The sequence below is a fragment of the Carcharodon carcharias genome, chromosome 14 (assembly GCF_017639515.1).
Source record: "Carcharodon carcharias isolate sCarCar2 chromosome 14, sCarCar2.pri, whole genome shotgun sequence".
Taxonomy (NCBI): Eukaryota; Metazoa; Chordata; class Chondrichthyes; order Lamniformes; family Lamnidae; genus Carcharodon; species Carcharodon carcharias.
The window spans coordinates 95845805-95866558 of NC_054480.1; the positions used below are offsets into that span (position 1 = coordinate 95845805).

General features: G+C 43.4%; 1 protein-coding gene across 1 annotated transcript in view; it reads left to right on the forward strand.

Annotated features, from left to right (window-relative positions):
* Positions 1 to 398: 398 nt before the first annotated feature.
* LOC121287318 (very low-density lipoprotein receptor-like) overlaps positions 399 to 20754 on the forward strand; it is a 66388-nt gene continuing 46032 nt past the window's right edge. The window contains exons 1-5 of the mRNA XM_041205096.1: positions 399 to 517; positions 1564 to 1932; positions 10488 to 10607; positions 16744 to 16869; positions 17838 to 18009. Of these exons, the coding sequence (XP_041061030.1) occupies positions 424 to 517; positions 1564 to 1932; positions 10488 to 10607; positions 16744 to 16869; positions 17838 to 18009 (881 nt within the window). The 5' untranslated portion in view covers positions 399 to 423. The remainder of the gene's footprint in view (positions 518 to 1563; positions 1933 to 10487; positions 10608 to 16743; positions 16870 to 17837; positions 18010 to 20754) is intronic.

Here is a 20754-nt window from a genome sequence, read left to right on the forward strand (position 1 = left end):
GGGAGGGGTTGAGAATGGGGGTGTGGGGGAGAGGGTGGGGATGGGAGTGTGGGGGAGGGGGTGGGGATGGGGGCGAGGGGGAGGGGGTGAGGATGGGAGCGTGGGGGAGAGGGTGGGGATGGGAGTGTGGGGGAGGGGGTGGGGATGGGGGCGAGGGGGAGGGGGTGAGGATGGGAGCGTGGGGGAGAGGGTGGGGATGGGAGTGTGGGGGACGGGGTGGGGATGGCAGAGTGGGGGAGAGGGTGGGGACGACAGGGTGGGGAGGAGAAAAGGGGCGGGTTGAGTGGGGGAGGGCGGGATTTTCCAATTCATTCGCCCTCAAATTGAATTCAAGCTTGTACCCCGCCCACTGTTGCCACGTGACCCATGCCCTGCGTGCTGACGCCAGTATGCTGCCGGCGGGGGTCAAGGACGCGGGGAGAAATGTGGTTGCCGGATAGCCTGCTGGTTCTGGTCCTGGGTCTCGGATTCATCCTGCCGCTGGTGGCGGCTGGACCCCTCTCCGGCCAGGGACACGGTGAGTGAGGGCAGATTTTCCTGCGGACACTGACAGAGCCGCATTGACATCCTTTTATTGGCTGTGTAGAAACCCGTAACCATGGAGACGGCTGCCTGTGAGGCTGCTGCTCTTGTCAATCAAACAACCACGTGTGGAGTCAGGGGCAGGGGCAGGGGGCAGAGACAGCAACAAGCGGGAGGGATAGTTACTGGGACTGAGCTTTAGGAATGGTGGGTTGGACATTGAGATGCTTTGGAAATAGATGTGGGATGAGTTAGGGCTTACATAGTGAGGAGGAGGAGGAGGTTTATATTTTGAGAGGGTATCTGCTGGAGGAAGGAAGGTCAGGGTGGGAGAAGGGTGTAAATCAGGAGGGATTGGGTTGTGGCATGGAGTCAGTGGGCTGAAGGAGGTAGGGTGGAGGAACGGGTGAGGGGTTATTGAGGGTAGGGGAATGGGTACATGATAGGGTGTGAGAGAGGGGCATAGTGTGTTTCTGGCAGGTGAGGAGGGCCTAATGGCCAGTCAGTGTAAATGGGGGTTGGTGAATGGGTTTGGTATTGTGAATAGAGGATGGTGTGTATCGAGGATATTGAGGATGTGCTAAGGGGAAGGGAAGGTTTGGTGAGTGAAGTGTTTGGCATTGGGGGTTAAGTGGCTTGATAGGGAAGGCTATGAGAAAATGCGAGAAATGAAGGAATGAGGGGTTAGGCATTTGGTGGGAGACAGGGGCCTAAGGTTGGTATGTGGTTGGTGAAAGGGAGGTGATATCAGGTGGGAGAGAAAGGACACACATAAGCTGGTGGGGAGGAAAGATGAGAAGTGGTGGGAGGAATGGAAAGTTGAATGTGTGGGAAGAGGAAGTATCACATATAGGGAAGCAAAATAAGTGACATGCTCCATGGATAATCCTGAAATAGCTGTTGATGAAATGGAAAAGATCTTGAAGTCTTAGACTTGAAAGAAGGATAGCAAGGCAATTCTATTTGCACATGATATCAATATTTTGTTCTACTGCTGTGGTGCAACTGTGAATTTTATTGCTTTCTGTGGTTATTTTGTAGGTGATGTGGGATGTAATGAGAATGAATTTCTGTGTCTGAATGGACATTGTGTTTCTGCGGCAATGATGTGTAATGGAATTGATGACTGCAAAGATCAGAGTGATGAACGAAACTGTTCTGCAGCAGAATGTGGACCTCATGAGTTCCAGTGCAGCAACTCCGCTGTCTGCATTTCCAGACACCAGCTCTGTGATGGAAGCCAGGACTGTGCATCAGGGATTGATGAATCTGATCACCTTTGTGAGAAAAGACAACCTGGAAACTGTGGGGAGCTGGAGTTCCTGTGTGGTTCGGGCCAGTGCATAGAGCTTCAGTCAGCTTGTGACAACTTTCCTGATTGCAGTGACGGTAGTGATGAGGTCAATTGCAGTAAGTGCAGAGCTGTAAGAGGGGCTTGAATGTATAGGGGTTTTTTTTGCATAGAATTTGTAGCACACAAACAAGCCATTTGGCCCAGCTGTTCTATGCTGGTGTTTATGCTCCTCCTACCCTACATAAGACCTTAAGAAATACTAACAGGAGCAAGCCCTCGAGCCCACTCTGCCATTCAATAAAGTCGTGGTTGGTCTAATTGTGGCCTTAACTCCATTTCCTGCCTGTCCTCCCCATAAACCTTGACACCCTTATCGATCAAAAATCTGCCTACTTCATCCTTGAATATATTCAATGACCCAGCCTCTACTGCTGTCTTGGGAAGAGAATTCCAAAGACTAAGACCCCTAAAAGAAGAATTGCCTCCTCATCTCCATCTTAATAGGTGATCCCTTACTTTTCAACTATGACCCAGGTTCTAAATTCCACCATGAGGAGAGACATCCTCTCTGCATCCGCCCTGTCACGCCCCTGGAATCTTATAAGTTTCAATAAGATCACCTCTCATTCTTCTAAACTCCAAAATAGACCCAACCTGCTCAATCTTTCTTCATTTGAAATTGCTAGCCTATTCACCAATGTTCCACTTAAGGAAGCCATAGATATTTGCACTGCAGCACTATATCATGGTGATCTAGACCCGCCACCATTGCGTGCATCAGTATTTATTGAGTTTATGAACTCAGCAACTTGTGTAGTTGAGTTCAGTTTTAACATTGCCACTTATGTCCAAAAAGATGGTGTTGCCAAAGGATTCCTTCCAGGGCCAGCTCTCACAAACATCTTTGTTGGATTTAATGAGAAACGTGTCTTCGATGAAATGACACCTAACCTCCTACCCCTCACATATTTCTGATATGTGGATGATACATTTGCTCTATTTAAATCCGCAGCAGCATGGAATAATTTCCTTTTATGACTTAATGGGTTCCATCCTGCGCTCAAATTCACCTTTGAAATGGAGCAGTCAAATGAACTCCCCTTCCTTGACGAACTAGTTGAGAAGTCTGCCAAGGGTCTACCACAAGCCTGCCTTCACTGGTCAGTATACACATTGGAATTCTCACAGTTCCACATGCTATAATCAGCAACCTCATAAATAGGGCCTGAGCCATTTGTTCACTATGCAAGCTTGATGCTGAAATAGGTGCATCAAAGACATCCTGCAGGATAATGGTAACCCTGATCAGATTATTTCATGCGGTCACTTCGGCTCTGAGAAGTGCCCAGTCTACCTCAGATTACCCTGGAAGGACAAGGTATCTCAAAAATTTGCAACAAATGAAGCCTAGCTGTTTCACTCTGCTACTATGCAGTGGCAACACGAGATGTTTTCCCCACTAACAGGATGCTGCCGTCAAGCCAAAAAGATGTTCTGCCTATCTCTCAATTGAGTAATGTGGTATATGAATTTCAGTGCCAGTGTGATGCTAGGATGTAGGCCATAAATCCCAAAGACTGGTGGATCGTATCAAACAGCATGTCCCTGACCCTCGTAATGGGCAAGATACAGACTGTACCCAACCCCAGCCCATGGTTGCAAAATTCAAAACACAGTGTCCAACATTAGATGTGATTCTGTGATTGGACAACATTTGCTAAATAATCCTCAGTGTACTAAAAATTATACTGACAACCAATTTAAGATTGTCAGTTGGGCGTGCAGTGTGGTGCATTTGCGTGTACTGGAAACTACATATATTAATACACAAGGCCGTGTTCTTTGCAGACGGAAAGAACATGTGCACACAATGCATCTGTTTCAGCTAAACAAAATAAGTTCATCCAAATCATCCATTTGCTGATTCATTCCTCAGGGCAATGCCTTGACCAGTCAGAGTCAAGCTGCCTGGTTTAAATTTGGCAGTTAATGGTCAGTCACCATTAACTGGTGTATTCTCCATGGCAAAACCTCTGCTAATCAGAGTCCACTTGCCAACCAAACAGCACTCTCTTCTCATACGGTATAAAGTTGATGCTTCCCATGACATTGGTATTCTTGTGATTGTACTGATGAGTGCAATATGAAAAGCTTCGACAAAATGTCTTTTTTTCAACTAGTACAGTGCAGTGTAGGTAGGAACATGAAGTTACAAAGAGACATTGATAGATTCAGTGAGTGGACAAAACTGTGGCAAATGGATTTTGACTCAAGTGAGTCCTCTTCTTAGGTAAAAAAAAAGGATAGATGCAAGTATTTAAATGTTGGAAAACTGGGAACTATGGAGGTTCAGAGATTTGGGGCTTCACATGCAATATATCACTGAAATGTAGTGATCAGGAAAAAAAATCAAAAGGGCCAGAAACATTAGCCTTTATAACTTGAAGACTGGAATACAAAGGGCAAGAAGTTTTTCTACAGCTGTACAAAGCACGAGTTAGATCACATCCAGAGCTCTGTGTCGAGTTCTAGGTGCCACATCTTAGAAAGGTTATGATATATTTGTCTTGGGAAGGAATGCAATGATGTGGTATTACCAGGGTTTCAAGGGTTAGATTGTGAAGAAGGCTGAAAGGTAATTTGATTGAGATTTTTAGAATTTTGAAAGACATTGATAAAGTAGAAAAATAAATCTTTTTTGCTGATGCAAGAGTATTGGACCGGGGTCGTAACCTTAAAATCAGAGCCAGGCCATTCAGGTGAGAAGTTGAAAAACACTTTGACACCTCTACCATCTGTTTTGTGAAGAAAACTCTCTCATAAGAAGAAGTAGATGCTAACTTAATTAGTAAATTTAAACCTGACATTGATAAATTTTGCTGGCTAAGGGTTTTTAGGGGTATGAGGTCAAAGCAGGTGGATGGAGTTAAAATGCAGATCAGCCATGATCTCATTGAATGGTGGAACAGGTGCAATGGCTGAATAACCTCCTCCTGTTCCTGTATAACCCTATATTCCTTTCTTCTTCATGTGCTTATCTAGCTTCCACTTTAAGATATCCCTGCTGTTCACCTCAACCAGTCCATTGGGTAGCAAGTTCTATACTTAACCATACTGTGGCAAAGATGTTCCTCCTAAACTCTTTCTGGATTGGTGGCTATCTTATATTTATATCCTCTAGTTATTTAGATCCTATTGTTTTGAGCACCCCACAAGTGGAAAATCTTCTCTATACCTTCACTTCGTAATTTTAAAGGCCTCTATTAGGTTGCCCCTCAACCTTCACTTTTCTAAAGAAAATATTTGTGAAGTGAACGTGGAAAACCGTTTCTGTATACAACACACCTGTACAGTGAATGACTCAGTGCTCTGAAGTAGAATTTGGGTATGGGTTAATTTACAGTTAGACTTTTGTGCTTGGATGGATCAGTTTGTACATAGGAACAGGAGTAGGACATTCAGCTTTTTCAAGCCTGCTCCGTCATTCAACTAGATTGTTGCTGATCATCTGCCTCAACGCCACTTTGCCGCGTTATCCCCATATCCTTTGATGTCGTTAGTATCTAGAAGTCTAACGGACTTGAACATATTCAATAGTTAAGCTTCCTCAGCCCTCTGAGGGAGAGAATTCCAAAGATTCACTACCCTCTGAGTAAAGAAATTCCTCCTTATCTCAGTCCTAAATGACTTGCCCCTTATTCTGAGACTGTGTCCCCTGGTTCTAGAACCCAAATCTACCAGTCTAACCCTTTTTAGAATTTTTAAAGTTTTAATGAGATCACCTCTCATTCTCCTAAACTCTAGAGAATACAGGCCCAGTCTCCTCAATCTCTCCTCATAGGATAGACCTAGCATCCCAAGAATCAGCCTGGTGAACTTTTGTTGCACTCCCTCTATGACAAGTATATCCTTACTTAGATAAGGAGACCAAAACTGTCCACAGTACTCCAGGTGCAGTCTCATCAAGGCTCTATACAATTGCAGCAGGACCTCATTACTCCTGTACTTAAACCCTCTTGCAATAAAGGCCAGCATACCATTTGCCTTCCTAATTGCTTGCTGCACCTGCAGGTTAGCTTTCAGTGACTTATGAACAAGGACACCCAGGTCCCTTTGGACATCAACACTTCCCAATCCCTCACCATTTAAGAAATACTTTCCATTTCTGTTTTTCCCACCAAAGTGTATAACCTCTCTCTTACTAACGTCATATCCCGTCTACCATGTTCTTGCCCATGTACTAAACCTGTCCAACTCCCCTTTGAAGCCATCCTCATAACTCTCATTCCCGCCCGGTTTTGAGTTGCCAGCAGAAATATTATATTTAGTCCCCACATCCAAATCATTGATATAGATTGTGAATAGCCTGGGCCCAAGTACTGATTCTTATGGTACCCCATTAGTTGCAGCCCGCCAACCTGAGAACCCATTTATTCCTACTGTCTGTTTTCTATCTGTCAACCAATCCTCAATCCATACCAGATTATCACTCCTTGTTCCATGTGCACTAAATTTGATTGCCAGTCTTCTGTGAGGGATCTTATTGAAAGCCTTCTGAAAATCCATTTACACCACAACCACTGGTTCCCCATTCTCTCTACTGGACAAATCTAATCAGCACTGATGCTGTGGAGGACAAATGCCTAGAATGTGTACGAGATGGTTTTCTAGAGCAGTAAGTTGAGGAACCAACCAACATCCCAAAAAACTCCCAACAGGTTTGCCAAACGTGATTTCCCTTTCATAACTCCATATTGACTCTGCCCAACCAGATCAATCTATTCTAAGTGTCCATCCTTTATAATAGATTCTAGTATTTTCCCTACCACTGATGTCAGGCAAACAGGTTTGTAATTCCCCATTTTCTCTCTCCCTCCTTTCTTAAATAGTGGGGTGACATTTGCTACCTTCCAGTCTGCAGGATCCATTGCAGAATATGTAGAATTTTGAAAGATGACCACTTATGCAGCCACTGTCTCTACAGCCACCTCCTTTCAACACTCTGGGATGTAGATCATTGGGTCCTGGGGACTTAACAACTTTCAGTCCCATTAATTTCTCCAATACTACTTGTTTACTAATAATTTTCTTCAGTCCCTCATTCTGACTAGCCCTTGCTGCTCTATTATTGTATCTTGTATCTTCCTCTTGAAGGCAAACACAAAGTAATTATTTAACTTCTGCCATTTCCCTATGTTCCATTATAAATTCTCCTGTTTCTGCCCATAATAAACCCACATTTGTCTTTGCTAATCTTTTCCTTATTACATACCTAAAGAAGCTTTTTATAGTCCATTTTTCTGTTTCTCACTAGCTTACATTCACATTTTATTCTCCCTTTCTTTACTAGTTTCTTGGTCCTCCTTTGCTGAATTCTAAAATGCCCCCAATTCTTGTGCTCACTACTTTTTGGACAACTTTATAAGCCTCTTCCTTTGATTTAATACAATCTTTAACTTCCTTTGTTAACCATGGTTGGTTAACTTTTCCTGTTGGGTTTTTGTGCCTCAAAGTAATGTATATTTGTTGTAAACCATGTAGTAGTTCTTTAAATGCTAGCCATTGCCTGTCTACCACCATACCTTTTAATGTGTTTTACTAATCCACCATAGCCAACTTGCCCCTCATACTTTCATAGTTTCCTTAGCTTAGATTTAAGACCCTAGTTTTGGATTGAACTATATCATTTTCAAACAGAATGGACAATTCTATCATATAATGGTCATGCTTCCCTAAGGGTTCTTTTATAACAAGATTATTGATTAGTCCCCTCTCATTGCATAATACTAGATCTAAAATAGTCTGTTTCCTAGTTGGTTCCTCAACATACTGCTCTAAAAACCATCTTGTACACATTCCAGGAATTTGTCCTCCACAGAATTCGTGCATGTTAGATTCACCTAGTTGAGGTGTAGATTGAAATCTCCCATAATTACTTATTATCCTTGTTGCGTGCACCTCTAATTTCCTGCTTTATAACATGCCCTACATTCCCACTATTGTTTGCTCATAAACAACTCCTACCAATGTTTGCTGCCCCTTGCTGTTTCTTAGCTTCACCCAAACTGTTTCTACATTTTGTTCTTCTGACCTAAGATCCTTTCTCACTAATGTGCTGATCTCATTCCTTATTATCAGTGCTACCCCACCTCCTTTTCCTTTTTGTCTGTCCTTCCTAAACACCAAATATTCATAAATATTTAGTCCTCAGCCTTGGTCACCCTGCAGCTGGGTTTCCATAATGCTAGTTAGATCATGCCGGTTTACCTCTATTTGTGCCATCAGTTCATCTATCTTGTTGTGAATGCTGCATGCATTCAGATAGAATGCCTTTAATACTGCCTTTTTAACATTATTCTGTACTTTGTCTTTACTGATGCTGGCCTTTGGTTCTGCTGCCTTTCACTTTTGTGTACTACTTTTGTATTTCTCATAAACAGCTTTGTTTTTCTCCTATTTGAATTCCCTCTCAGGTTCCTATCCTCCTGACAAGCTAGTTTCAAACCTTCCCCAATGACACTAGCAAATCTCACCACTAGAATATAAGTACCAGTCCTGCTAATGTGTAACATGTCCTCCTTGTAAAGGTCCCACCTGCCCCAGAATTGCTCCCAATGCCCCAGAATTCAAAAGCCCTCCCTTCTACTCCATTTCTCCTGACATGTATTCATTCGCTCATTCCTCCTATTTATACATTCAAGAGCACATAGCACTGGGAGTAATCCTGAAATTATTGCTTTGCTGTACAAAGCTGGGATTCTGCTGCTCTGTCAATGTACCCATGTACCACTTGTTTGAGACCAGGTTCAGGAGTCCTGTTCCTGAATTTCCATTTGGCACTCCTGGGACAGATGAATTGAGGAACAAGAGACTTTTGGGAATATGGCATTCGCCTCTTTATTGTCCAACCATCGGTGACAGCAGGCAGTATGTGTAAAGCACCTAAATGTGGGTGCACCATTTTGAACAGTAAAGGGGGCTAAATTGTTAGGCTTTAGCAAATGACACTGTTTTCTAGAATAATTTTTTCTTGCTACATCTGTGACAAAGGTCATTCTGTTTCTCTCACTATATCCAAAGTTTGCTCAGCAGTTTTATCTCAGCAACGCAGCAACAGGAGACATCTGATGTCAACTGTCTTGAGGACAGACAGCTCTTGAACGTGACCCTGGAAGTAATAACCAGCTCCTGACTCCCAACGTCCCAAAGTATGTTGAGTAGTCCGGGCACACCACATGCCCTGATTTTTGACTCTCGGTGAGAGCCAAGCAGGTGTGAAACCCAGGAAATTTTAACTTGGGCCTCATCTGCACAGTCTCTGTCAGTATTCTGCCTGAACCCTGCAGGGCAGGTAGCTGGCTGGTGGGCAAGAGCAGGAGGCCGTCCTGTCAGGTATGTGGTTGGGAGGGGAGGAAGCCCAGCACAGGGGAGGCCTAAACTTTCCTTATGGGCCCCCAAAATAAAGTTTACAACAGATAATTTGTTTACCTTTTTGGCACCTTTTCTTCATCTCTGCTGCCCCTCCCGCTAGTGGAGAGGTCACAATCAGACAAGCCTCCAGTTAAAATTGCAGGTTGGACCCTGATGACAATCAAAACTGACCTACATATTTAAAGAAGAACACTGCTGGCTTCCCATGTGTGTCCCACTCGCCTGCTTGGAACAGTGATAAGATTGGAAATCCTGGGTTGGTGCAGGTAAATGCCATGAGCTATTTTAACAAGCCACTTCCAAGCTCCATTTCCAAGGGGTGGGCAGGGTTAACATTGATCCTTGTTTATTTCAACATATGTCTATATGGTACAAAAGATCCTGGCGTTATCACCAACAACTTGGAATTTATGTAGCACTCCTGACGTGCAGCTAGACATTGAGTATAGGGAAAGTTGGTGGGAATGGAGGGAGTGGGGTGGGGAATGGAAGTTAAAATAAAGCAGGAAGGTTTTAAAAAGATTTTTGAAATTAGAGGAAGAGAAAACTGGACATCGAGTTCCTGAAAGGAAGAGCACAGTGGCTGAGTGATGATGGGCACAGAGTGAATGGCAAGAAAGAGGTTTAGAGGAGGCATGCATGTGTGGAAAGGAAGCAGGAGGGATCACTAAGATACTGTGAAGTAAGGCCAGCAATTGATTTCAAACATAGATGAGAATTCTGAAGCTGCCAGTGAGCTGAAAGGGGGTGGGAGTATGTGAGTGATGTTGGCAGGCAGCTGGTAAGATGATGGAGATGGCAATTTAGATATTGTGGGTATGAGCCTAGAGCTTTGGCAACAGAAGTGGAGAAATGAGGAAGAGAGCACAGTGCTGCAAATATATTAACAAGACGTGGAGAGAGCACTTACTTCAAGCTTAAGCAGGCTGCCATGGCTTGACACCTGTGTTTGGTTACAAATAGGAGAGATTGATGGACTTGAGACTAGAGATCAAAGAACATGTCCTCGACCCTTGTTGCACTACTACTATTCCATGTGGATTAGTTGGACTGATACAAAATATTAAATGTTTCAGGTGTAAATATACAAACAGGTTAAAATACAGGGATACTGACCCCTTCACTGCATCCTCTATCAAAGGACAAATTCATCGGATTGCATTATCCACTTTATATAAACATTGCAAGTATAAGATTCATTGAATGTTGCTCTATTTGTGTTAAATTTTTTGTTTGCTAGATCGGAATGAGTGTTTGGAAGCAAATGGAAAGTGTTCTGATTATTGCTGGGACCTGCCTTTAGGTTATGAATGTGCTTGTCCAACTGGATTGGAGCTGATAAATCATTTCATTTGTGAAGGTGAGTTTACCTACTGCTGATTCTAGCTTCAAGAGGTACATGAAGTTTAGCTTTTGAAGGAGGAAAAATAATTAAGGTGATGTTGGGTGAGTATTACCTCAAAGGGGAGACAGCAGCACGAAGAATGAAAGTGGTGACTGTTCATAGCCTTGCAGTGTAATGGATTAAAACAAGAAACCAGGTGTAATCAATAAAATGCTGGACAAGCAGGGACATGGATGTCCGTAAGTGTATGAAATATTGGAAATAAAATGGAGAACTTGAAGCACTAATTACTTATATATCGCTTTGATGACATCTGTTACATGATGTGTTACATTATAACTTCATCTTCTCAATCTCTAAAATGGAAGTTTTTAATTGGGCTTGCTCCCTGCAAGTGGAATAAACAGGGAATGGGGGGAAAGAGAGAGCATAATAAAATAAATAGAAGAAATGAAATGTGTGAAGCCAGATTGTTTTAACTGTTTGTCAGAATGACACTGGATTGGCCCAGACACCTGTGAAGCTTCTACGGTAAGAATTGCAATGCTGATCTGACAGTCGATTGATGGCAGCAACCTGTTGGGCCGATGCTTTGCTGCACTTCACCAATTCAAAGCTCTAGTGTTCACCTTATGTCGGACTGGTTTCTGCACCTGTCAGAACATCATTTACCATCTACACCATGAAGTCACTTTTCTTTCCTGCTCCTCTTTCTGAACACAAGAATTGGGGGGAGGAGTAGACCATTTGGCCTTTTGAGCCTGCTCCACCATTTGATAAGATTATGGCTGACCTGATTGTGGCCTCAGCTTCACTTACCTGGGTCTGCCCTTGTCCTTTGACTCCCTTGTCGATCAAAAACCTAACTTAGCCTTGAATTAATGACCCGGCCTCTCCTGCTCTCTGGGGAAGAGAATTCCACAGATCAATGACCTTCTGGTATTTAAAACAAAACTCACCTCATCTCAATTTTTAAATGGAAGACCCCTCATCTTTAACTGTGTCCTCTAGACATCTTTCTGAGACATCTTTCGATGCAGCAGGAGCAGATACAATGTGTATTTCCACTCCATGTGAAGCAGGATTTGTGTACTCGTCCAATCTGATATACAGTGTAGACAATGAGCATTTTTGACCTTTGAACACCCAAATATAGACTGGATAAATGCTTTGCAAACATGTGTCTCCTATCCATTAGCAAGATTCTGACCTCACAATATCTTGTTACTTCATTTCTTATTCTGACCTTTCTGCATTGGGCTTTCAACTCTTCCATCCATGCTGAATACAGCTTCAGCAATCTATCTCATTTCCCTCCAGGTGCTCTGCATCCCTTCTTCATGGCCACTCTTTGACCTTACCATCTCATGTGACCTTGTTCCCATTGTGTCAGTCACAGTTAAAGCCATCTCTGATCACTTCCTTGTATCAATAAACACCCACATCCCCCTTCCCCCTCAACCCTATGTTCACCATGTTGACCCCTGAGGGAAAAAACTCATCAATTTACTTACAATTGCACTTCAAAATCCCAACTGTTCAGCTTTTGGATGTTCATTTACTACAGCATTTCTGCAGCAACTGATCTGTTCAACCAAACCCACAGCTCCATCATTGAGTCCCTAGTCCCCATTAAAACCATTAATCTCTCTCACTTTGGCCACTCTCCTGGTACGGCCCTCTTCTGTCGGTGTAGACTCGATGGGCCGACGGGCCTCTTCTGCACTGTGTGATTCTGTGATCTCCTGTCCATTAATTCCAAGGGACACAGGCTTGAAAGGATCTGGCAACAACAGATATAGCCATTTGCAGCCAGACCTGGCTGGACCACAAAAAAAAAGCACTATCAGGTTCTTCTGTCATCTATCAAAACTTTTCATTTTTCTAAGGTCATCCTGGAACACAAAGAAAACCCTTGGCTTCTTTTACCGACTGCAAATTGTCTAAAACCCCTTTCCCCTGTCCCCTATGCCCTCACCTCCAAACAAGTGCTCATGGACTTCTTTGTCACTAAGATTGAGACCGTCAGACTATCTGCCATTTCCCTCGCTCCCACTGACCTAGTGGAGATCCCGATTTATTCCTGACATGCACCCCTATCTCTCTTCATACCCTTTTTAATCTCATTTTGTATTCTATTCTCTATTCTCTATTCTCACTAAACCCTTCCTTACTCCCATATAATATATACTGTGCCTCTAGTACTGTTTCCCCCTCTGCTCCAAATCTGTCATCGCTCCCCTCCTTAAAAGACCAATCCTTCACCCCACCATCCTTGTAAACTGCAGCCCCCTCTCTAACCTCCCTTTCTTCTCCCAAGTCCTTGGACAATTTGTGGCTTCCCAAATGTATGTTCATCTTTCCCAGAACTCTCTATTTGCTGTCCCAGTCACAGTTCTGAAGCAACTCAAGTCACAAATGACATTCTTTGTGACTGTGGCAAAGGTAAATTATCCCTTCTCATCCTTCTCGACCTGTCTGCAGCCTTTGACATGGCTCACCATGTCCTCCAATTCTCTGTCATCCTCCTCTAATGCGCCTCCATTGTCCCAACTGGGTGAGACTGCACTCACCTTATCTATCCAGTCAAATTTGCGGACAGTACAAAACTTGGGAGCATTGTAAACTATGAGGAGGATAGTGTAGAACTTTGAAAGGACATAGACAAATTGGTGGAATGGGTGGATAGATGGCAGATGTAGTTCAATGCGGAGAAATGTGAGGCAATACATTTTAGTAGGAAGAACTTGGAGAAGCAATGTAAGATATAAGGTACTACCCTAAAGAGGGTGCAGGAGCAAAGGGTGTTTATGTGTATGCGTTATTAAAGGTGGTAGGGGCTTCTCTTTAGCCCTGAAGAAGAATCATACAGACTCAAAATGTTAACTCTGTCCTTCATTCCACTGATGCTGTAAGACCTGCTGAGATTTTCCAGCATTTTCTGTTTTTGTCCCTTGTCTTCTATCTCTACCATAAACTTTGTTCCCTAGCTACCGACTCTATCCCTTTGTCTGGCAATTGTCTGAGGTTGAACCAGACTGTTCACAACCTTGGTGTCATATTTGACTCCGAGGTTAGCTTCTAACTATATCCGCACAATCCCTAAGGATTTCAACTTCCTAACATGGCCTGACTCCACCCCATCTCTCCTCTTCCACTGCTGAAATCCTTAACTGTGCCCTTGTTACCTTTAAATTTGACTGTTCCAACCACTTCAGACCAGCCTCCCGTACACCACCAGCTGTAAACTAGAGGCTGTCCAAAATCTGCCCATGTCCTAACTCGCATCAAGTCACATTCACCCATGACCCCTGTGTTTGATGACCTGCATTCCTACATTGGAGATGTTACGTAACTGACAAGCTAAAATTCTTATCCTTATTTTTAAAACCTCTCCATGGGTTTTCCCTCTTTACTTTTAATCTGCTCCAGCCCCATATCTTCCAAGCTATCTGTGCTGCTTCAATTTTGCTTTCTTGAGTATCCTGGGTTTTAATTGCTCCACCATTGGTGCCCGTGTCTTTAGCTAACAAGATCCCTCCCTAAACCTTGCCACCTCTCTTTTAAGACACTCCTTAAAACCCACCGGTAACTTTTTGACCAAGCGTTTGGTCTCATCCCTAATATCTCCTTAGGTGGCTCAGTGCCAAATTTTATTTGATGATACTTCTGAGAAGCACCTTGAAATGTTTTACTATGGTTAAGGTGCTATTCAAATACAGATTGTTGTCATAAAACAGAAAATGCTGGAAATACACAACAGGCCTAATAGCATGTGTGGAGAGAGAAACAGAGTTAGTTTCAGGTTAATGACCTTTCATCAGAACATGTTGTCAAACATTGATTTTTGTCAACTTCTAAGCTTAACTGTCTCCTCTCTTCACTTCTCACTTTGCTCCTTTCTGTTATGTAGTTTATTTACTTGCCTTTTGCCTTTATAATCCCTTTTCCCAGCCTGACTGGGATGACCTTTGTATATTATCTGTAACTACTCAATTTTTACAACTCTTTCAAAGAAAACATTCCACAGGCTTTAATCCAAAGATTATAGTGACATTCCTCACCATTGTAACCAGTCCTCCTTGTTTGCTGGGTTGATGAATGCTCTATAATTTCAGCTTTGAAGCAGCACGAGTACCATTGTTTTGTAGCACAGCATTATTTCTTAGCTATTAGTTGGTATTTACAAAAGAGCGTTCTTGTTTGGAGTCAAAATAATAATGCAAAACAGCATAAGGAAGCAATCCCAATCCCCCATTCCAAATTAAAATCATGAGTCCTGTCACCAATCATCATTGCTAACCAACACTGTGCTTCAAATCCTTATGCATGTGACATGGCAACACTGTCATACACTTCGCTGTATAAACAAGACAAAAATAAAAATACCTGGAAAAACTCAGCAGGTCTGGCAGCATCTGCAGAAAGGAACACAGTTAACTTTTCAAGTCCAAATGATTCTTCAACAGAACTAAGTAAAAATAGAAAAGAGGTGAAATATAAGCTGGTTTAAGGGGGGATGGGACAGGTAGAGCTGGATAGAGGGCCAGTGATAGGTGGAGATAGCCAAAAGGACAAAGAGGTGTTGAAGGTGGTGATATTATCTAAGGAATGTGCTAATAAGTGACATTAAGGGTAGAAAGCAGGACAAGCAAGGTACATATAGGCCTAGTGGGGGTGGGGTGAGGGGAAGGGATCGAAATAGGCTAAAAGGTAGAGATAAAACAATGGATGGAAATACATTAAAAATAATGGAAATAAGTGGGAAAAGAAAAATCTATATAAATTATTGGGGGGAAAAAAGGGGGGGATCGGAAAGGGGGTGGGGATGGAGGAGAGTTCATGATCTAAAATTGTTGAACTCAATATTCAGTCCGGTAGGCTGTAAAGTGCCTAGTCGGAAGATGAGGTGCTGTTCCTCCAGTTTGCGTTGAGCTTCACTGGAACAATGCAGCAGGCCAAGGACGGACATGTGGGCATGAGAGCAGGGTGGAGTGTTGAAATGGCAAGCGACAGGGAGGTCTGGGTCATGCTTGCAGACAGACCGAAGGTGTTCCACAAAGCGGTCACCCAGTCTGCGTTTAGACTCTCCAACATAGAGGAAACCGCATTGGGAGCGGCAAATGCAGTAGACTAAATTGAGGGAAGTGCAAGTGAAGTGCTGCTTAACTTGAAAGGAGTGTTTGAGCCATTGGACAGTGAGGAGAGGGGAAGTAAAGGGGCAGGTGTTGCACCTTCTGCGGTTGCATGGGAAGGTGCGTGGGAGTGGGGGTTGAAGTGTAGGGGGTGATGGAGGAGTGGACCAAGGTGTCCCGGAGGGAACGATCCCTGCGGAATGCCAGGGGTGGGGGGCGGGGGGGGGGGTGGTGGGTGGGGGGCGGTGGTGGTGAAGGGAAGATGTGTTTGATGGTGGCATCATGCTGGAGTTGACGGAAATGGCGGAGGATGATCCTTTCAATGCAGAGGCTGGTGGGGTGATAAGTGAGGACAAGGGAGACCCTATCATGATTCTGGGAGGGAGAGGAAGGTGTGAGGGTGGATGCGTGGAAGATGGGCTGGTCACGGTTGTCAACCACCGTGGGTGGGAAACCTCAGTTAAGGAAGAAGGAAGACATGTCAGAGGAACTGTTTTTGAAAGTGGTATCATCAGAAGAGATGCGACGGAGGCAAAGGAACTCAGAGAATGGGATGGAGTCCTTACAGGAAGCAGTGTGTGAGGAGCTGTAGTCGAGGTAGCTGTGGGAGTTGGTAGGCTTGTAATGAATATTGGTGGACAGTCTATCACCAGAAATTGAGACAGAGAGGTCAAGGAAGGGAAGGGAAGTGTCAGAGATGGACCATGTGAAAATGGAGGGGTGGAAATTGGAAGCAAAATGAATAAATTTTTCCAGGTCCCGATGAGAGCATGAAGCAGCACCGAAGTAATCATCGATGTACCGGAGAAAGAGTTATGGGAGGGGGCCGGAGTAGGACTGGAACAAGGAATGTTCCACATACCCCATAAAGAGACGGGCGTAACTGGGGCCCATGCGGGTATACTGTATAAACAAGTGTGCTCATGCAAGTACCATGTAAACAAATGTGCAATATGTGAACCAACAGACAGCTTAGATCTGGAGATAATTCAGTAATATGTTTTGTTCCTATTCAGATGTGGATGATTGTAGAAACTCGAATTTGTGTGACCAAATTTGTGTTAACCTGCATGGCTCGTACACATGTGAGTGTTACCAAGGATATCAGAAGAATCCACATACTGGCACTTGCCAAGCTACAGGTAGGTTGTTATTATAAAACTTTGGTCCCCTTGTCATTTGGAAAAGGACTAATGAGATGTAGTGCAGAGACTACTGAAGTTAAAAGCAAGTAATGGTTTGATGATCAGCTCTTTTAACCTTAATGAACAAGAAGCAAAAACAAGAAATGGTGGTCAGGTAGCCACTGGAGCGAGAGCAGCGATTATGGAGTCCTTGTCACAGCCCTGACCATTTATTGACTGACCTCTTAATCCTGTTGGGTATTTTGTCAGTCTTCAGTCTGGTTTATGATGCAGTTAGATATAATTTATGACCCCAAATCAATTTTTTTTTTTTTTTTTGGAGAATTTATTTGGAAAATGTGCTAATTTTGCAAGGGCTTCAAGTGCCAGCAGGAATTTTTTAAAAATCTGGTTTTTAAAAGTCTTGTTTTTGCATACCAGGAGACCACATAGCTGCTGGCAGGTGGTGGGGAATGTTGTAAGTCATGATGTTTAAGGTATCATGACTGTGTAGGGCAGGATCAGTGGACCAGCTGGTCTTTTTCAGTCTATGTTTGTATGCTGAATCTGATATATATTTTGGGGAGGGAGAAGTTGGCCTGTTTTCTCTCTTGAAAGTGTTAGAGGATAAGGTTATTTGACACGTCACCAAACAGTAAAGACTGACTCACTACAAACAAAGTAACGTGTTTACCCAGTGAACTACTTGGGAAGTGGGAATGCAGCTGTTTTGGCATTGTCATATTACCAGTATTTGGGCTCCAGACTTGTGTGGTGAATGGTTTAGATGCAGGTTGATAGCTCCTTCTCTGTATGTATTGAGCTTCGGGTAACAGTATAGCTTTGTGAGGAGGTGCCGAGTGAAGGCCTGGTGGCACAGGGCAGGAATATGCTGAGCAGAGAATGGGCACTGTAGGGCTGTGAGTTGGAGAACTGGAGGTAATGCAGGATATTGAACCCAATTTCTCCTCTTTCCTATACACTAGGAGAGGAGCCATTCATGATTGTCACAAATCATGGTGACATCAAGAGGATAAACATGAATAGAATGGAATACTTGAAGATAGCTGACAGTTTGGACAACGCAAGAGCATTAAGTGTGGATATCTCCTCATCAACAATCTTCTGGTCAGATGAAATGCATTGTGGAATTTTCAGGTAAACTGACTATCTGTGATGCAGAAATCAATCTGGAATCCCGAGCACAGTTGTGATGGTACCATCCAGAGGTGGTGAGTGGAACACTTGCAGAACGCACACCACACAATTTCAACAATAAAGATTACTGAACCTATGGAGGAATGGTGGCAGGAAGATAATGAACTGTACTGGCAGCTGTTTTGAGAATTTCCCCTCCCCAGACCTGATTTCCAAGCAGAAAGCTATATGATGGAGAAAACATTTTTTGCACAATCAACTATTGGCAGCACGACTGGCTTTTTGCTGACTGCACATTCCCTACCCTGCATTGAAGAGAGTATAAAGCTTATCCCAGATGTTGCAGAATCTGAGTAATGCATTGATCCAGTTGCCACTTCTCCCGAAAGGCACCTACTATATATCTGGCAATTAGCACTATTTGCTATTCAGATCGGCATCAATTACAAATGGCCTTCCTAAACTGTATTAAGCGCACTGACTATTTTGGGCAGTTCAAACAGCTGTTCACACCTCTCATTCTTTACTGCCCCAATTATTCCCAATTTTTTGTTGCAGATTCTAGCTTTTTGTTTTACAATTAGGTTTACAATTTAAGCTTAAGGTTTAAAAGCCCTCTGTCCATAATCAGAACTGCCTCTACTAACTCCTTGCTGTGCTGCACTATATTGCCCACGATTCTCAGGGTTTTAGCTGACTTTGACATCAAGGCAGTATTTGACAGAGTGTGGCATCCAGGAGCCCGAGCAAAACAGGAATCGTTTTGGACTGGTTGGAGTCATGACTAGCACAAAGGAAGATAGTTGTGGTTGTTGGAAGTCAATCATCTCACTCCCAAAACATCACTGCAGGAGTTCCTCAGGATAGTGTCCTCAGCTCAACCATCTTCAGCTGCTTCGTCAATGATCTTCCTTTTGCCATAAGGTCAGAAGTGGGGATATTCGCTGATGGTTGCACAGTGTTCAGCACCATTCGCAACTTCTCAGATACTGAAGCAGTCTATGTCCAAATGCAGCAAGACCTGGACAATATCCAGGCTTGGGATGTTAAGCGGCAAGTAACATTCATGCCACACAAGTGCCAGGCTATGAGCATCTCCAGCAAGAGAGAACCTAACTATGGGTCCTTGACATATAATGGCATTACCATTGCTGAAACCCCACTATCAACATCCTGGGCGTTACCATTGACCAGAAAGTGAACTGGACTAGCCATATAAATACTGTGGCTAGAACAGCAGGTCAGAGGGTAGGAATTGTGTGGTGAGTAATTCCCCCACCCCCCCCAACTCCCCAAAGCCTGTCCACTATCTACAGGGCACAAGTCAGGAGTATGATGGAATACTCCCCACTTGCCTGGATGAGTGCAGCTCCCACAACACTGAAGAAGCTTGACTTAGTCCAGGACAAAGCTTGATTGGCACCACATCCACAAACATTCCGATGCACAGTGGCAGCAGTGTATACCATCTACAAGGTGCACTGCAGGAACTCACCAAGGCTCCTCAGACAACAGCTACCAAACTCATGACCGCCACCATCTAGAAGGACAAAGGCAGCAGGTGCATGGTAACACCTCCATCAGGAAGTTCCCCTCCAAGTCACTCACCATCCTGACTTTGAAATTTGTCACTGTTCCTTCATTGTCACTGGGTCAAAATCCTGGAACTCCCTTCCTAACAGCACTGTGGGTGTACCTACGCCACATGAACTGCAGCAGTTCACAATAGCAGCTCACCACCACCTCGAGGGCAGTTAGGGATGGGCAATAAATGCTGGCCCAGCCAGTGATGCCCAAATCCCATGAATGAATATAAAAGGTACACTATTACAATTATAATTTGGATATAATGTATAGATTGAGCAGAATGCCTTTTTGGAATATAGTGTAACAATTATGCAATAAGGAGATAGTTTTGAATCAGTGTTATAGTTTCTCATTGTAAATGTTAATGCAATAATATATTTCTGATCAAAGAAGTTTTCCAGATATGATCACTGTCAAAATTTATATTGATATTGGCACCTTCTCCCGGTTTTAAAATCATCCTTCAAAACTTTTCTTCTAAAGATCCATTTGGCCACTCCAGCTTTTCCCATTTTACACCCCAATGTGCCATAGGCATTTCAATTTTCACTTGCAGTTTTCATTAGTAGTTTTTTTGTTCTGATATTGCTTTTTCCCTTTTTCCTCTGTGCCTCCTCAGAATATGCCTATTCCTTGACCAATGGGACTGTAGCAATTGGCTGATAGGCTCATACTTATGCGGCCCTTTAATCTGTTTTAATGGTTAGTGCACTGAATTGTGTCTCCTAGTGCCCATCACCTCACTGCTGACAGCATGTCAACAAAGGCCAAAAATTGGAAAAATAAAGTCCAAGTTCCCCAAGGACGTTGAGCATCATGGAACCAAGATGGGCAAATTGAGTTAAGATATAAATTGCTTTAATTGATCATGATCTAATTAATCATCTCAGGGGAGACAATGGTGTAGTGATAATGTCACTAGGCTAATAATTGAGGGGCCCAGGCTAATGCTCTGGGGACATGGATTCAAACCCCACCACGGCAGCTGGTGGAAGTTAAATTCAAGTAATAAATCTGGAATTGAAAGCTAGTCTCAGTAATGGTGACCATGACAACTATCATTGTTGTAAAATCTCAATTGGTTCACTAATGTCATTTAGTGAAGGAAATCTGCTGTCCTTACATGTGTGGCCTACATGTAACTCCAGACCCACAGCA